We start from the raw sequence: 13,656 nt of genomic DNA on the forward strand, positions 1-13,656 counted from the left end.
AAAGTTGAAGATTTCTCAACTTTTCAAGCGCCAACGCAGGCGTCAATCAATCAGATCACCCTATGCAAATATCTTAGAGCAGACGCTAGCCAATAGCGTTCGTTTAAAACACCGGTGAATGAAGAGTGAATGAAGAGTGAAGAACGATCTAAAATGGAGGAAAAGCTAATAATTGCGGTGGGTAATCACCCGGTCCTTTACGACCAATCATTATTTACATACCGGGACACAAACTGGAGAGAACAGGCCGGGAAGGAGGTGACCGAGACGGTTGGAGAATCTGGAATGTATCATGCTTGTATTCCGTCCGTGTACTCTGTTTATCATTGAATGACTGGCAGCATATCATATCATGTGTGGTTCAAATAGGCGCTATCCCCCAGCCAAATGAGGAATCAAATATTAAAGTGATCAGTTTTCATACTCAAAATAGTCTCACAGACAAGCTGTCAAAAAAGGTGCTTTTTTGTGTTGTGTTGTGGTCCAAGCGGCAAGTAATGTGATTAGCTGTTGTCACTATGACGGTCGCGTCAGCACCAAGCTTCAGCCACGCCCTCTGTCAAGCGTTGACTCCGAAGCCCTGTGTGGGTTTTTTTACGTTTATTCATTCAATTTCATACTTTAATGCTGCTGTACTGCTCTGAGCTGCCAGTGTAAATCTTTTATATTTATTTTATATTATACAATACACTAGGAATACAAGGTTTTTTTTTAAAGTAAAGTTTTAAGTTTAAGGTAGGTTTTTCAATTCTTTTACGTAAAATAAAGAAAGAGTATTGCAATAAAAAAAATAGTCATTTTTCTCCTTAACCTCTTGCTGTTCCTGTCGTCTAAGAATAGAATAACAAAAAATGTATGTGACAAGCCATCAGAACCGAACCGAACTGAGAATTCATCAAATACATTAGGGATTAATGTGGCTTTTATTTTTCCTCAACAATGGTGGGAAAGCCAACAGCAGCTTTTGATGTAACTTCGCACATAGTCTAAACCTTGACTCGCTAGGGCACAGGTCAGGAAGCAGACAAACTGGTTAAACCGACCATCTGCTAGCTGTCACACGTCACCGGAGTCAGATAAATCCCAGCACAGATTTCTATTACACGAGAGTAGATGTTAAAACTTCATGCTGATTTGAACTCGGCTCTCGCCAAGATGAGCACCAACTAAGACGTAGCTTTACAGTAAACTAATGTAATCTATATGTGTCCCCATCCATTTATTTTTCCTTCCATATGATGATGTAGATATCCTTCTGTCTGGTGTTAATGGCTGAAGTGTAATGCTGGCTCCAGGGATCAGCTTATTTTGCCTCCCTGGCGCATCAGCACACACAACGGCTGCGATGCTGGCTCCGGGGATCAACGATAGTGCGGCCTTCCCCAGCGCATCAGCATGACAACCGTCTGGATTGAGCTAAGTAGGGTACATCTCTGGGGTCTTCAAGTGGGCACCTTCCATCCTCAGTGTTTCGTCGACTAGCCCACGACACCTCAAGAAGGCTCAACGGTGATTCTGGCGTCCCAGCATCACCCCCCTCCGTCCCCCACTCAACTCAGCCCAGCTTACTTATCTGTACATCAGCGTTTCTTTCTATTGTGCTTGAGATCCCCAGGCAGAAACTTTCCGTCTCAACCACAGCCAGTTGCTGCTCCTCTCTGCTGCTTCAGATAAGTTCTTCACTGTGCGACGCAACTCTTGGCCACTGAATCCGACGTCTCTGAGAAACCGGGTTGAAGAGTGTGCCACAAATCCTCGACAACCCACTTCCACTGGGTAAACCTGGACTCTCCATCCTCGCTGTTCCACTTCAGTGGCTAGTTCAGCATACCGCAGTTTCTTCCTCTCATACGCCTCATCTACAGCATCCTCCCATGGCACTGTTAACTCTATCAGGTGAACAAGGCGTGCTGATCCAGACCACAAGACAATATCTGGTCGAAGGTTAGCAATCTCAGGTGGAAAAATAAGCCGTTGACCAACATCTGCCAGCATTTTCCAGTCTCTAGCAGCTTCTAGTTGTCCTGGGCGAGGATTGGTTTTAACACCTTTTCTTGGTGGTTGCTCTCCTGGGCGGAGGAATGTTGTCTTTTGTGTGTAATGTTTTAATGGGACAGGTGGCAGGTACATAGAGACTCTCTCACCTAGATATGATCATATAGAGACTGTGTCTGTGTCACTAAATTTTTCAACTAAATATCCAAATAAATCTAATTATTAAACTAAATTAACCATATAAACTAAATTACTGATCTAATTACTGATCTAAAGCTCCCATTGTCACTGTATGATAATTGAAATGAACTGATGACATCACCGTTTTCTCCAGAACGGCTATAAGGCTGAATAAAATTCTGTTGCATTATTTTCCTTTTTAACACTGTGAAGCTGCTTTGAAACAATCTGTATTGTTAAAAGTGCTATATAAATAAAGTTGACTTGACTTGACTTGATGTTGTCAGGCCCTTGACATTTTTCAGAAATTGTTTTTGCTCGTCTCAACATTTTCCCATGATTAATGTACCATTATATGATCCTTCTTTTGTTCACAGTAAAGAAATCAGTAGGTTAGTAGGTTTTTCCCTTGTGGTCCACTTCTAATATTGCACAAACATGGTCATCCACACACAATGTAAAAAGTACCCAACCCGCGCAATCTGCAAGCCCAATACTGACAATAAATATAAAATAAATGCAAAGAAAAAGTTTGTGATTTTTTGATATCTCATATTATGTATGACCTCTTGCCTTGATGTTTGTTTCTTTTGTTCCTAATTTTTTTTACACTGTTTACATTGATATGATTATATAAAAATTATCAGTTAACAATGTTAAAAAGTAGCATTAAAAAGTTAATTAACACATTTTCTACCATATACAATTTAATAAAATTAGCGGATACATAGAGAAAAAAAGAATAAAAATTTGTACAGCTTGTCACAGTACACATAAAAGGACATATTTGTACCTTTTTTACCACAAAAAGGTTTGAAGTAGTACCTTAAGATATGTATGTGTACTCTAGGTTACTAATAAGCACCTTTTAGAAGTAAAAAAGGTACAAAGATGTCCTTTTAAGGATATCGCCCCAGCGTCAAGCTGTTGTACAAAAGGTACAATTTTGACTCAATTTTTCTCTGTGTGTAGCTAACAACAACTTGCTTTGTTCTGGTTTCACCTAACTCCAGTCTACACTTAATGGTTTTATACAGTCTTGTGAAAAAGTTACTACATCCTATTGAATTCCATGGTTTTCTGAATAACGGCATAGTAAAAATCATCTGGTTCTGGGCAGGTCTTAATTTGGAGAAAAAAACCCCTCAAATGAACAACAACATGACATATCACACCGTAATTATTTGTTTATGGAAAATAAAGCCACAATGGAAAAACCATGGGTGACAAAGTTAGGACACCCTTACTGTTAACATAGGAATTGAGAGGGCAAGTAACGGTCAGGCACTGCTAAGCAAATGCCTTTGATTAGCTGATCACCAGCAAGTGTGTGATCGCCTCTATAAAAGCAGAAGTTTTGACAGTTTGCTGGTCTAGAGCATCAGGTGTGTGTTAACACAATGCCAAGGAGGAAAGACATCAGCAATGATCTTAGAGAAGCAGTGGCCATCAATCTGTCAAGTGTTACAAGGCCATTTACAAACAATTTGAAGTCCATCATTCTACATTGAGGAAGATTATTCACAAGTGGAAGACAATCAAAACAGACACCAATCTTCCCATGAGATCAGACAACCAGCGAACTACACCTCACACTCTACAGGCCTCATGTAACATGGTACATGTTAAAGTTCATGACCATACAATTAGAAAAAAGATCAAGGTCAATATGGCATTTTTGGAAGGGTTGCCAGGAGAAAGCCTAAGAAAGTTTTTCTCTCTAAAAAAAACATGGCAGCACGACTTAGGTTTGCAAAGTTGCATTTGAACAAACCATAAGTATTCTAGAACAATGTCCTTTGGACAGACGAGACCAAAGTGGAGAAGTTTGGCCATAATGCACAGCGCCAAGTTTGGTGAAAACCAAAAGAGCAGATCAGCACAAACACTTCATACAAAACGTCAAGCATGCTGATGGAGGGGTGATGATTTTGGTCTTTGTTTTGCAGCCACATGGGCTCCTCACAGTCATTGAGTCTAACCAAAGTATTCTAGAGTCAAATGTGAGGTCATCCGTCCGACAACTAAAGCTTGGCTAAAATTTGGTCATGCAACCAGACAATGATCCGAAGGTCACCAGCAAATCTACAACAGAATGGCTGAAATAGAAAAAACTTAAAGTGTTGCAGGTCCAGACCTCATCCTGCCTGAAATGCTGTGGCAAGAGCTGAGCATAAACCCACAATGAAGCCCACAAACCTAAAGTAAAAACTGGATAAACTGGATTCATGCAGAAAATCAATACAAGTTATGCCTGCTAAAAGTGGATCTACAGGCAATTGAATGATAGGGTTTCCTAACTTTGTCACCCATTGTTTTTCTATCTTGGATATTTTTTTTTTGCTGAATAAATAATGACGGTGTGATATGTCATGTGTTGTTGTTCATCTGAGCTTTTATCTTCCAAATTTTAAGACCTGCCAAGCACTAGACAATTTTTTATTTTGTTCTTATACAGAAAAACATGGAATTCAATAGGGTGCCTAATTTTTTCACATGACTGTATGTTAGACACATTGTCAGTATAAAGAACCTGAAAATACTGTGGATCATTAAGACTAATTCTTACCATTCTTACAAAAAATTCGAACCACTTTTGTTAAATGGGGCAAGCACACTTGCGTTCTCATTTCTGAGGTGTTCTGAGTAAATTATTGTACACTGATTCGTGAGTTGGGCAGATTAGTTGTTTTAACCAGTCTTTAAAATGAATCAGTTCAAAAGAGTCATTAGGTCGCGAATCGGACATTAGTGGACGCGTAGTATGCAAATCCTAGGACATCACTAAAGATTTGTCTCAACGCAGAAAACACTTAACTGGATAGGATTTTTTTCGTTTATTGGTTTATGTCAGCTGATTGTGCGGAACGCTTCTCAAAGAGGCAAACTGATGAAAACAATATTTTTAGAGAGCAATTCACACACCCAGTGGTAATTCAGGAAAAAAAATTGTCTGAATGTGCCACGTGCAATATTATGGATTTGGTTTACCATTCTATCAGTTCAGCTGCTTTTGATTAACGGGGGTGGAGGGGGGTGCTATGTCATGCATTCTGACTTATTTACACTGTTGAAAAGTTAAAAGGCCAAAATCGAATTAGTTTCAGAGTTTTTTTGAGTATGTGTATGACTTCATAAAGGGCAGAATTGCTTGTATGGGCACTCCTCCCGGATGAGCGCACACACACACACACACACACACACACACACACACACACACACACACACACACACACACACACACACACACACACACACACACACACACACACACACACACACACACACACACACACACACACACACACACACACACACACACACACACACACACACACACACACACACACCAACCAGAGTGAGAGCAAGAGCACGTCCATCAACAAGCTTCGTTCGGGTTACGGGAGCCGTCGACAGCGCAGTCATTTTGTTTTTAGACCACGAAATCAACAATGTCACTAAAGAAGTATGCTTTTGGTTATGAGGGAAAGATAACCATGTTCAGCTTCCCAAATAACCCAGTGTTAAGGAAACCGTGTTTGCAGTTTGTTTTTCCAGAGCAGCAATGGAGTTCTGCAAGTGTGTGTGTTTGTTCCTGGTCATGAGTGAACATTTTCGTCGATTATAATGTTGAATCATGTTTGTCGGGTTGTTGAATGTCTAAGAAGTGACGTACTGTAATCTGGTTTTTGTCTGCATTGGTCGGCGTCTGTCAGTGCAGTGTGAATTGGCCTATTTGAATGCTTAATTAATTCAATTTATTGTATTTGATTAACAAGGTAAGAACAGCAAGAACAGTCTGCCCCTGATTTTAAAGTTTAAGATTACAGTGGTGGACGAGAAGAGAAGCGAGATAGTGAGAAACCCATTAAAAAGACTTTTCTTACCAACTTCTTGCGTGTATACTCTACAGCACGCAGATCTGCTAATCTCTCTTCTTCCTTTTTCTGCTCTTTAGTAAGAAGGTTCTCCTCATTTATCTTCTGAATCTCCTGAAGCAAATTCCTCTGCTCCTCCTTCTTCCTTTCAATGACCTGTGATAACATTACACAAAGAGCGAGTCTGCATGTGAGTCCGAAAACGACTTATGATTCGAATTGATCTAGAAATTTATCACATGTACCTTGATCTCCTCCATTTGCATCCTTTCCATGTTTTCCAACAACTGCTGACCCTCCTGCTCCTTCACCTCATCCTGTAGCATTTTCTCCTCCAGACGCATCTGGATCTGGTCGAGGATGCGCAGCTTCCCGCTTTAATAACACCCACCCATTAACCATGGGGAGCAATATATTGTATGTAGAGTATATACACTCACCTAAAGGATTATTAGGAACACATACTAATACTGTGTTTGACCCCCTTTCGCCTTCAGAACTGCCTTAATTCTACGTGGCATTGATTCAACAAGGTGCTGAAAGCATTCTTTAGAAATGTTGGCCCATATTGATAGGATAGCATCTTGCAGTTGATGGAGATTTGTGGGATGCACATCCAGGGCACGAAGCTCCCGTTCCACCACATCCCAAAGATGCTCTATTGGGTTGAGATCTGGTGACTGTGGGGGTCATTTTAGTACAGTGAACTCCTTGTCATGTTCAAGAAACCAATTTGAAATGATTCGAGCTTTGTGACATGGTGTATTATCCTGCTGGAAGTAGCCATGTAGTAGCATGTTCTCATTCTGTTTACGCCAAAATCTGACACTACCATCTGAATGTCTCAACAGAAATCAAGACTCATCAGACCAGGCAACATTTTTCCAGTCTTCAACTGTCCAATTTTGGTGAGCTTGTGCAAATTGTAGCCTCTTTTTCCTATTTGTAGTGGAGATGAGTGGTACCCGGTGGGGTCTTCTGCTGTTGTAGCCCATCCGCCTCAAGGTTGTGCGTGTTGTGGCTTCACAGATGCTTTGCTGCATACCTCGGTTGTAACGAGTGGTTATTTCAGTCAAAGTTGCTCTTCTATCAGCTTGAATCAGTCGGCCCATTCTCCTCTGACCTCTAGCATCAACAAGGCATTTTCGCCCACAGGACTGCCTGCATAATGTTTTTCCCTTTTCACACCATTCTTTGTAAACCCTAGAAATGGTTGTGCGTGAAAATCCCAGAAACTGAGCAGATTGTGAAATACTCAGACCGGCCCGTCTGGCACCAACAACCATGCCACGCTCAAAATTGCTTAAATCAACTTTCTTTCCCATTCTGACATTCAGTTTGGAGTTCAGGAGATTGTCTTGACCAGGACCACACCCCTAAATGCATTGAAGCAACTGCCATGTGATTGGTTGATTAGATAATTTAATTAATGAGAAATTGAACAGGTGTTCCTAATAATCCTTCAGGTGAGTGTAGAATATACAGCATAAACATCCTTACTGAATCATCTGCTCTTTGCGCAGTTGTTCGATTTGTTCCTGGGTCTCTATGGCCCGGCGACGCTCCACCTCCATCATGGCATCCAGTCTTTTCTCCTCCTCCAGCCACTTTGTGCAGTTCTGTTTCTTCTCCTCAATCTGCGCATCCCGGACAACATGGCACTGCACTTTCTGAATCAACTGCAGGAGTACAAAGACAACATTTGCATGTAGAAAACAACCAGTGTGTCATGGTTTGGCTTGTTAGTGTGGTCTTGTCTACCTCATTGAGCTTCTTGACTTCATCCTCTTGTTCCATTCTCAGGGTGTTGGCCCGTTCCAACAGGTACTGTGCCCGGTCCCTCGCCTCTATCTCGAGGTCACTGAGGTTCTGGTTCTTCTGCCGAGAAAGGTCCGCCTGATGCATCTGTGCTTTTCTCTGCTCAGCAGCATCCTGAAATGACAACAAACAGATCAGGGGTTTTTCCTCTGAGGAGGCAAGGGAGGCAAGTGCCTCCTCAAAAAAATAGGATGAGAAAAATAATACAATACAAATATTTCAAAATGTGACATTAAAAATCATTGTATGATGAAAATGTATGAATCAACAAGTCCAACAGTGACACAATCAGGTGAAGTTAAAATCGGGATGCCGCGTCCCTCTTGCTTCCCCTGAGCCCATTGACTTTTAACACCCCCCCTAAAGCATGCACTGGGTTTAGTGGAGGGTAACTGAGAATGAATGGGGGAAAATCACGTGAGATTATGATTAAATGTGATTGGTTATGACTGGCTATGAGTGGGTTGGGTCATAAATCCTGCCTCTTATTTTCATGCGTGTTCCAAAAGTCCCCAAAGTCTTTTCACTCTGCGGTAGGGTGACCACCCGTCCCGCATTTTGCGGGACAGTCTTGAAATTGGGAGCTTTGCCCCACGTCCCACAAGACGCAAGTAGTGTCCCGCATTTCAGTTATGTCGGTATAATTTTTTTCATTCCTGAAATTACAATACCCCCATAAGAAGCATACTAAAAACTGTGACTGGCATTTAAAAATCTATTCGTGCAGCTGTTATGTTCTAGCTGTGAAAATAACCCACCGATGCAATCATAGAGAGAGGTTTTCCTGCTGATGACAACTGAGTAGACAGCACAAGAATAAGTGCGGGCCACAACACAGTTGGAAAACGCAGCTACACCAGCAAGGATTTCTTTCCAAGAACCACAAGAGCTGTTCAAAGCTGCCCAAATTGATGATGTAAAGCAAGCCTTCCATGGAAATGGTCGAGCACCAACGAAAAATATAGTTCATTTAAGGCAAGTGTTGCTATGGCATTATAATTATGACAAATCAAAATGTGACATTAAACAGTGTATGAATCAACAAGTCCAACAGTGACACAATCAGGTGAAGTTAAAATCGGGATGCCGCGTCTCTCTTGCCTCCCCTGAGCCCATTGACTTTTAACACACCCCCTAAAGCATGCACTGGGTTTAGTGGAGGGTCACTGAGAATGAATGGGGGAAAGTCACGTGAGATTATGATTAAATGTGATTGGTTATGACTGGCTATGAGTGGGTTGTGTCATAAATCCTGCCTCTTATTTTCATGAGTGTTCCCAAAGTCCCCAAAGTCTTTTCACTCTGCGGTAGGGTGACCAGGACAGTCTTGAAATTGGGAGCTTTGTCCCACGTCCCACAAGACGCAAGTAGTGTCCCGCATTTCAGTTATGTCTGTATAATTTTTTTCATCCCTGAAATTACAATACCCCCATAAGAAGCATACTAAAAACTGTGACTGGCATTTAAAAATCTATTTGTGCAGCTGTTGTGTTCTGTGAAAATAACCCACCAATGCAATCATAGAGAGAGGTTTTCCTGCTGATGACAACTGAGTAGACAATACAAGAATAAGTGCGGGCCACATCACAGTTGGAAAACGCAGCTACACGAGCAAGGATTTCTTTTCAAGAACCACAAGAGCTGTTCAAAGCTGCCCAAATTGATCATGTAAAGCAAGCCTTCCATGGAAATGGTCGAGCACCAACGGAAAATATAGTTAATTTAAGGCAAGTGTTGCTATGCATTATAAATATGACAAATCAAATGTGCAAGCAGGAATCTCTACGCTCAAAATCAATGGTGTGGCCACATAATGGCCAGGAAGGCACTCAGACTGATGACTGGTCCACCCTATCCAAGGACACATTTTCGTCATTTTGAAATCATTCTGACTGGACATCATTCATTTCCAATTAAGAATATTATGGTCAAGCTGCTTGGAGTTATGACTATGTGCATTGGTCTGTGCATTTGCTAATTGTTGTGATTCCATTTGAACTTTTGCAGCTAGACCATATGTGACCAAACAGCCAGATGTAATGTATCTTAATGAAAACAATGAGCAAGAGAGTAAGAATTACCAGCATTTTTGCAACAAAATATTAATATTGAAACACTTTTTCTGTAAAATGGGTGGTTATAAATAATCATGTATGTATATAAGTATGTATTTGAGGAGTGTCTAGCAGGTCATCGTAGTCATCATAACCAATACTGTCTTAGCCCAATTGCCTGTGCAAAGCACTTCACCTTTTATAACTTGAGATTTTGGGCAAATGACAGAAAAACTGAGCGTCACATAGCTATAGTAAACTTTATGGCCTGGCTTCACGAACAGGGCTTAGATTAAGCCAGGATTAGGTCTTCAAGTTCAATTAGGATATTTAAGTAGATTTTATAAACGTGCCTTTCAGTAATAAAAATGACTGATGTGCATCGTGAGACAAAATTAGCATTGTTGGGTGAATAAATAAAGTCTAATGTAGTACTTACAAAAAGGAATCAGGGAAAATGTTCATCTCACATTATAAGACCAATTCACACTGCACTGACAGACGGCAACAGACTTCGTTGGGTTTTGTTGGATGAGTGCGTTACCCCTGTCGGCATCTGTTGGTGGATTCCCTTTTCCAACACGTTCTCATGAAAGTGCACAAATATATAGCATAAATTGTATTTATTGTGCAATTTATACACAAAAAAATTGTTTTTGCATGCATATGCTAAACCCCTTGGGTAGGATTAGTGGTGTGGGTTATGTCCATATTACACAAAACTGCGTGTGCGCTCTCTCTCTTGCTCAGATATTACATGTGCATGCTCAAACTTTGTCCTCCTGCATGTGCACTCGTGAACATAGAATGTAATGTTGCCAGAAGCATAACATTATAGTGGGCACCCACCGACAGAAACGTTAATTAGCGCATATGGAAAGTTTGCCATTGAATGAAATCAATATTTAAATAGCATAATAGAAGTAAATGTATCTGTCTCACATGTGTCCCGCATAGAGACAGAGCAACACGCGTCATAATATGAAGACCACACCCACCGGGGGGAAAACAATCAAACGCTCTCCATTGACTTTGCATTGTGTGAGGCTGCCTCCTTGTCATTTCGGACATTTGTATATTTGACTTAACAGTGACACAATTTTTACTGCACACATATGCATACTGAGGCATACTTAGTGTCAGGATCCCAAAATGTACCCATTCTTCCTGTTGAAGCTTCACATTTTATTGCCTTTTTCCACTTTTGTGTCCTTAAACGCTCGTTTTTTGGGTCGACGGCTTAAAAAACCTTATTTCTGTGTTTTTTAGCTTGTTTGCTGTACACTTTGTCACATAGCAGCTTTTAGACATTGTTCTGTTTTTTTATAAGCCCGAAATGACAAGGAGGCAGCCTCACGCAATGCAAAGTCAATGGAGAGGGTTGGATGCCTTTTCACATTTCCGGGTGTCTCAGAAGGGGAAGTCGTCATAGTTGGGTTAACTTTTGAAGCCGTGAATGAGAGAATACATTAAATAAATATATTTTTGTGTCCCCATTTGCTCAAATAGCAAAAGTATTAGTGTTATAAATGTGTACATACATAAAAATACAAAAAATAAAATACAAAAAATTAACACATCACAGTCTGTGAAATGGGTCTATTAAAAGGTACATCTTTGTGTCTGTGACCAGGGTTTACCGAGCTTGATGCTCTGAAAATAAGTTGACTATTAAAAAGAACAGCTGACCATCAGTTCACAAATAAAATATATTGTTTAAATTGTCACTGCCTTTAGTTATTATTTTTGAATAAATGTAAAAATGTTTAAAACACTAACTTAATAAGATTTATACTTGGTTTTATTAAAGAGAACATTGATTACAAAACAGAATTTTATTTGGTTTCTTTTTTTTTATGCAATGTAAAGTAATGTTTATTTAACCAGGAAAATGTGACAACATTAAGTGTAACTGGGACATGAATTTACATTTGATTTATATATATATATATATATATATATATATATATATATATATATATATATATATATATATATATATATATATATATATATATATATATATATATATATATATATATATATATATATATATATATATATATATATATATATATATATATATATATAATATAATATATATATATATATATAAACATGATAAAAAACTGTGAGGACATTGCCTCCTCATTTCAGAACCCCCTGTATGCCACTGAACTAGATTTATTTCCCAGAAGAATATAGCAGTGCTTGGAAGACAGCCAAACAATAGTGTGGAGGCCATTCATACAGAACACATTTAGAGACACGAGCACAGCGGTCAGAGATGTCTGTCAGCACATATTAACATAGAAAAACAACGGAAAAGCAGCAGAGTGGAATACAACGAGTTCTGTTTGAACGGCCCATTAAAGTCTACAAGGTAAGCTTTATTCTGTGTAAATGCAATGATGCAGCTGCACACAGGATTTAATTAAACAATGTAGGACTTGACATTAAGTTTGTTCACGTGCTTGTCCTTCAGTAGTAGTAATCTGAATCTGTCATTCACTTGTCCGAGTAAAAAAATTTGCTTGTCCGGAACTGTTCTAACCAAGTAGATAGAGCAACCATTGACTACCAAAGTAGGGAAAAAAATACTATGGCAGTCAATAGTTGCTCTATCTGCTTTGTTACCAACATTCTTCAAAATATCTTCTTTTGTGCTCAGCAGAACAAAGAAACTCAAACAGGTTTGGAACAACTTGAAGGTGAGTAAATGATGACAGAATTTTCATTTTTGCGTGAACTATCCCTTTAAATATAGGCTATGCTTCAGCTTTCCTTTTATATTCTTAAATTTGATCAATAAATGTAATTAGAAGAAGACACTATAGGGCTGTTATCAATCAAACTAAATAATTTACACTGAAAAATTACTGCATTAAATTAAATAATGTTATGAGATTGTTTTAAATATTTTTTTAATATACAAATAAAAGTTGGAAATAATGTTTAAACATGAAACTAAACTGCCAGTAGGTGGCGTCAGGTGACCGTCTTAATTTTTGTCGATTTGTTCAAACGGCTGATTCATTCAAGAATGAGGCAGTCGTTAATGAACAGGTATTTGAATCTTTGATTCAACCGATTCATTCAAAACGCTGAATCATTCACTAACACACTGTTGTGGTGACACGCGTTCTGCTGTGATCTTAGTTTGGAACCATTTTCGCTGCTGAAATAGAACAAAAACACTCTTGCATCTAAAGCAGTGTTTCCCAACCGGGGTGCCGTGTGACGAGAGCAGGGTGCCGTGTAAAAGTCCTTCAAATATATATATATATAATCTCACATTTTTCAAATAATTCTCTCTTTGTAAACTTTGTCCAATGCATGCGAGTGCTGCCGTATGTTCGAAAATGACCAGTCATTTTCGCCGTCATCACCCGGGTGTAGTAGTGCCAGAAGACGCGAATGAGAAGTTGCATGCGCTGTGAGAAAATTTGTCTCTGTGCACTCATCCGAAAGCGCGCACACGTCTCACAGTGCGCAAATATGGAATTCTCTTTCAAGTCTCGCTCTTGAACGGACAAACTCACACAAAAAGTCTGTCAACATGTCCATCTTGATGAGTATTCTAGCTGACATAGCCTGTGCCTTAAGTAAACTTTATACAGTCGAGAAAGATGACGCATATCCGAGCATTAGGTCTTAAAGAGGCAGTAGCCTTTACTGCTGTCTGTATATGTCAAACAACAAAAGACAAGGACATCACTCACTGGTCTTGA

General features: G+C 39.6%; 1 protein-coding gene across 1 annotated transcript in view; it reads right to left on the bottom strand.

The window, feature by feature from the left end:
* cfap45 (cilia and flagella associated protein 45) overlaps positions 1 to 13,656 on the bottom strand; it is a gene marked incomplete at both ends in the record, with an annotated part of 38,082 nt that overhangs the window by 10,596 nt on the left and 13,830 nt on the right. The window contains 4 exons of the mRNA XM_079826172.1: positions 6,063 to 6,209; positions 6,299 to 6,428; positions 7,554 to 7,732; positions 7,815 to 7,985. Coding sequence (XP_079682298.1) covers positions 6,063 to 6,209; positions 6,299 to 6,428; positions 7,554 to 7,732; positions 7,815 to 7,985 — 627 coding nt within the window. The remainder of the gene's footprint in view (positions 1 to 6,062; positions 6,210 to 6,298; positions 6,429 to 7,553; positions 7,733 to 7,814; positions 7,986 to 13,656) is intronic.

This window comes from Gobio gobio (assembly GCF_949357685.1).
Source record: "Gobio gobio genome assembly, chromosome: 9".
Lineage (NCBI taxonomy): Eukaryota > Metazoa > Chordata > Actinopteri > Cypriniformes > Gobionidae > Gobio > Gobio gobio.